This window comes from Notothenia coriiceps, unplaced genomic scaffold, assembly GCF_000735185.1.
Source record: "Notothenia coriiceps isolate Sejong01 unplaced genomic scaffold, NC01 NC01_scaffold00006335, whole genome shotgun sequence".
Lineage (NCBI taxonomy): Eukaryota > Metazoa > Chordata > Actinopteri > Perciformes > Nototheniidae > Notothenia > Notothenia coriiceps.
Genome location: NW_011339036.1, coordinates 1 through 5,671, shown reverse-complemented (window position 1 = coordinate 5,671; position 5,671 = coordinate 1). Strand labels below are relative to the sequence as shown.

At 38.8% G+C, this 5,671-nt stretch overlaps 1 protein-coding gene across 1 annotated transcript in view; it reads right to left on the bottom strand.

Annotated features, from left to right (window-relative positions):
- sspo (SCO-spondin) overlaps nt 1-2,107 on the bottom strand; it is a gene marked incomplete at its 5' end in the record, with an annotated part of 102,981 nt that extends 100,874 nt beyond the window's left edge. The window contains 4 exons of the mRNA XM_010769066.1: nt 269-403; nt 476-732; nt 813-907; nt 1,897-2,107. Coding sequence (XP_010767368.1) covers nt 269-403; nt 476-732; nt 813-907; nt 1,897-2,107 — 698 coding nt within the window. The remainder of the gene's footprint in view (nt 1-268; nt 404-475; nt 733-812; nt 908-1,896) is intronic.
- Between the last annotated feature and the right edge of the window lie 3,564 nt (nt 2,108-5,671).

Here is a 5,671-nt window from a genome sequence, read left to right as displayed (position 1 = left end):
CGTTGATAATTATCGATCGTTGGCACGCTGATAACATTTTTTTTTTTAAATGGCACTTCATATCAAAAAGGTTGCCGACCCCTGGTCTAGACAATAAATATCAACAATAATGGATAGGCTACTGATAGCAAAAATGTATAGACCATTTATATATTTTGCCAATAATTAAAGGATAAATTAATAAGCAAAAAGAAGAAAACACCTGACACTGAGCAAGAAAGGGTTTTGTGACAGATTATTTAAAGAGGCAAATGTTTGTGTTTCCTACCTCCATCCCATAGCAGAGTGACCCCCAGTCGGGAGGAGAGGGAGACAAACAAGCCAACTCTTTCCAAAGTCAGACCACTGCCACTATAAGACTTTGGTAGACTAACTGGCATCCCATTTACTGTCACAGCTTTACCTAAAGGAGAGAGACAAGATGGCTTAACTTGAGCATCAAAACACGTAATGTGGTGTCCAAAGACCCCCTTACCTCTCAGCAGATGTATGACAGTATTTCCCAGGCTGAGTGTGACTGACTTTGTGCAGGTGACCCCGGTGCTGCCGCATGGCACATTCTCTGCAATCACACTGAACAAACCGCTGGTCTCCCTCGCCAGCACGTACTGACAGTCACCCAGGAAGGAGTAACAGCGGCCATCAAATGTCACATAGTGTGGGTCACCAGTTGCCACACACACACCGGCACAGGCGGACTGGCTGCAGTGCCAGCGGCGTTCCTTACACACACTGAAGGAATTAATAAAGTAGAGTTTAAGATAAGTAAATATTCAATGAATGTTTTGCCATAAGACAACTGCATACATTACCAAGTGTTGCAATCTTTGGTGATGGTGTCGTTGTTGTAATAAAGTTGACCATTATGGTGACATGGGCACTCGTCTGGCTGAACACACTTATCACCCTGAGTTAGACCAGAAAGAAAAAAGTGTACAGTAGTGAAAACTCTTATGGGGTTGTAGGCCATTGAATTCTATAGTACTTTTACTGGTGCAATAAAAGAGCTGATTCTTTGGTAAGGTTCCAACTTATTTCCTATTTGCATGAAGACAAATGTAATTTCCCTAGTAAAAATATTTATTTGGCTGTATTAATATTCCTTCAGCAATACATACACATTCCTTTTAAATTGAATGGCAGACTTTTATAGTTAAATTAGACAACCGGAGCAGAACGTTTTAAACTAAAGCTACAATACCAATATTTTGTTTTAACTTAATATATCATTTGATTACTTGAAAGGAAGAGCAGGAATGTGGATGTGTAAGCCATGTTTAACCAAGCTAGTAACAGCTAACAATAGCTTAGCTTTATGAAATAAAATAAAATAAAAACATTCAAAACAACACATAGTTATCTCAATATGAACATGCCACCACCTAAAACTGCTTTCAACTATTATCGAATAACAGTGAATGAAATTAGTAACAGTCTACAATGTGGAAGGTTCTGTGCAATGTTAATGATAACCTTAGCACCTAGCGCCTTCAGCTTTAGCATCTTTTTCCTTGTCATTATTTTGGTTTTCAAATGAAGATTTCATTGTTCTAGTGCACCTCCTATAATTTCTTACTTGTCCAAAGTCGAACAGATGAATTTGGCAACTAACAATAAAGCTAATGTTGCTCTAAGCTGACTGTGTCATTCATGTTAAACCAGTTATTACCCATTTAGTGATACTGTATGTTTCAAGCCCATGCTGCCCCCAAGGGGCAAAAAACGAAATAAATCCAGGCAATTTCAAGCAAAGCACTATGTATAGGTTACTGCAACATTGTAATGTAACAAAGCCATTACACTTATCTCTGCCTGCTATGAATAGTCTTAATGTCTGATGTGAATAGTTCTCTAGTCTTAATATTTCACATTTAAGTAATTTGAGTTTTCACCCACTAGTAGCACAGTTCCCTGGGGACAGACGCAGCCAGAGAGGGGCTGTCTGCAGCCCGTCAATGCGACACTGGACCCCTGCTGCTGGCCAGGAGGGTCCAGGCTGGAGCAGGTGAGGAGGCAGGAGTGTGGAGAGTAGACCAAAGAGCCTGGACACTGGTTCACCTCCTCACAGCGCTCCTGGGTGCAGTTAAACTGCCCCTGCTCACACACACTGTGAAGGGAGAGCAGAAACATTGACTTTGTAAAAATTTTAGTTTGTATTAGGTGGGAATAAAAGGCCATCTAAGCTTGTTTAAAATGCGTATTGAAAGACCATGTATTAGCAAGAATCATGTTGTATTGAAATATCATCAATACATAAATGACACAGATTGGGATAGCTGCATGTTAGGTTATGTTGGGTCGATACAGTTTCAATTTTTAGCTAAACTCTCAATATTAGCTGTACAATTTTATACGGCACCAATAAAGTTTTCTATGAGGGGATGAAAACCATCTCACTGTACAGTACATCACCTTTTTATATCAGTGTAATCATTATCAAATCCAAATGTACCATTTCCTCATAGCAATTTATCAGGTCAATGATCAGTGCAGAGACACATCAGAGCAGTTTCAACACAAGGAAAATGAGTCAGGCTGAGAGAAAAGCTCTATTGCTATGACTCAGTCATTAAGAGATTACACAAACCAGTAGAGCAATGATCATTGTGGTAATGTAGTGAAGAGATGCAATGAAATCAACCTATCCTGTATCAGGAAGCAGGAACATAGAGGGATTTCATCGAGGCTCTTGCACCACAAGGGACTCGCTGTGGGATAACATGCTCTTATATACCTATACTGTTAGCACATATTACCCTTATTGCAATCCATGAATTACTTAAAGCAGAGGTACAGGTTAAAGTTACGAATTGTAGACTTGTAATGTAGTTAAAGCGATAGATCTATCTGGAGAACATAATTGAAATGACTTCTTAAGAAGGTAATGCATTTAAATCCACAAATGAAAAGTGATACCACACAAACACACACTGTCACAATGACCCCTGACCTTTCACATTGTCTTTAAAGACACAGAGGCTGCAGTCGAATAGTCCATTTAGCTTAGGAACCTTCCTAACGGAGTGAAATGACCCGGAAGTCCCTCAGTGGCAGCCATAATAAGTGCCGTTCGAATTCTCTAGAATGATAGGAAAGGAGGTTTCAAACTTCCTTTATAACCTCCTTTAGCTTATGAACCACTGGACCTCCCTGATCGAAAGGAGAGGAGAAAATGCTGCCCCACAATGCCTTGCAGCCGCAGCATTTGACGTCAAACAACAATCGGCCGTTCACGGACACAAACGATTATGACGGAGAAATGATATCATGAAAGTTACGGTGCTTATTAAGCATTTTAAAACGTATGTGGTAATTTGCCAAAGTGCTTTTTTTTTTTAACAGTATTATAATCACAAAGAGAAATATGAACGTTAGTTTTTACTGAAATGATCAAATAAAGTCAACATTTCACTGAGCTGTGTGGGGTTTGTTCAACTTTTAAAAGATGTTTGAATGGAGATATACCGGTAGTTGTTAAAGACTAACGTTTATAATAAATACATTTGTATTGATTTTAAGATCTTTTCATAGTTCATACAATCATACGTATTGGGATCAGTGGACTGGAGGGAGAGGGTGATGAGCATAAGTTTCACTTTTTTATTTCAATTCCAACTTTGGTCATGAAGAATATGTTTCTCTTTTGCTCATAAAGCATAAAGCAACAGCATCAGAGCACGGTGCAGAGTCTCTAGATGAGTCCGTTGTTCTTATTAAACATCCATGTTGTAGTCCGCTGTATAGAAAACTGTAGTTTCCATAGTTTCCCCACAGCAGCAGACGCACACAATGACGTCCGCTGGCGCATCATAAACACGTCGGATAGTGAAAGTGCATTCGGATTCTCTAAAGTACCGCAGTCTCTTCTCCTAAGTCCTTTTGAATTCTCCTATCCACTATCCCTTAACCCCATGACGTTTCACTCAGAGGTCAAGGAATAGGAGATAGGGTTAGAACTTAGGAGCTGATTTTTAAACTATCCGAACGCAACCAGAGTTCTGGATTTGTTAGTGCCTAGCCGACTTTACTGGATCTTCAATACAAATGTCAGGGGTTCAAGACTTTATCAGCACTTGATTTGAGAATATTTACGCACCCCATGATCAAAGCTCATTCAAAAGTACAATTAAAATATACATGAAACTTTGCTGCCAATATTATATTATAGCTGCATCTCTACTGACAATGAAACATGCTGACTACTCTGATCTTTATCACTACTACTATTTTTATGATGTGCTGTAAAGATATGTGCTGTAAAATTATAATCTAAGCAATTGTGTCACTGTTTTTGCACTGATTTAGCCTTTATCATAAGTAGTTTATCAGCTAAATCCGTGTATCTACCGTCCAATTGTTTTTCTTTATTAGACACGTAAACGGAAGACCGTCTGAGAGGCGTTTTTGCTTTTTGCTTTTTACCTTACTAAATGGTCAAATGGTCATTGGAGCGAGGGGCGGGGCGAAACTCACGGAAGTGATTTCAAAACAAAAGCACTCGTTTGCTAAAATCACACTTTGAATCACTACAGTATCCTGCTGAAGGACCGGTGATTATTATAAACAAGGTGAATTTAGCGATCACAACGAAATGGCCAAAACACATATTGAGCCCAGAAAATAAATGTTATTGAGGGCTGAAAATATAATAAGCCTCTGTCTAAAATGGACAACATTGTTAGGAGATTTAAACTATACAGCGGTTCTGCACTGGGGTCACTCAGCCGTCTCTCCACTTTGTTTTTTCAAATCAGCTGCTCTTCATTATTCCTGCTATATTTGACGAGTGACACAAATATTTGTTACCACAAGTTCTTAAGAAAACTGACTCTGTTGGACTCGGTTCTAGTTTGACTTCTACCAGAAATAAAATGAAGTACTTTTACTGTGTACTTTGTGAGTAATCCTCTGTCATAGTCCCCTCCTTAGTATTATGCATGTTTTTCTGCTATCTTTGATGAATGATACAAATATGATTTTACCATTAGTTCTTAATGAAATTGATACTGTTTGACTTTGTATTAGTTAGCCTACTACTTACAATACATTGAACTACTTTTACTGTGTACTTTTTGAGAAATACTTAACAAATCAAGCCACTTCTGCTAAGTTTGATGAGGGAATTCTTTTTTGTTGCCATTAGTTCTTCGTGAGATTGATCCTGTTTGACTCAGTACTACTGAAACTACCCCCACAAGTACTATGAAGTACTTACTGTGTACTTTTCCAACAATCCTCTGTCAATGTCCCCTCCTGAGAACAAGAATGCATGTTTCTCTGCTATTTTGAATAAGCGTTAAAAAACCTTTCTTCATGAGACTGAAATTGTTGGACAGAGTATTTTAAGAGGATGGTAGACTGCACACTGACACACTCTGACGTCACTCTTGTTGCCCTCTTATGAAGCTGCTGTCTTTTTTAAAGACAGCAGTTTTTAATCGCATTTTAATCGCACTTATTTTTGCACCGCAGAACGTTTCTCACTGGATGAGTTTCAGGGGTACCGATTATACTGGAGCACCAACTAACGTTCATGACTTCAGACAACAACAAACCACAGTGAACAATAGTCAAACATGAACGAAGAAGCTGATGAAACCGCTTTGGTTGGCCCCGTGGATGGGACATTTTGTTTTAAAAAACGGACGGATGGAAGCATCAATAAGAGCAC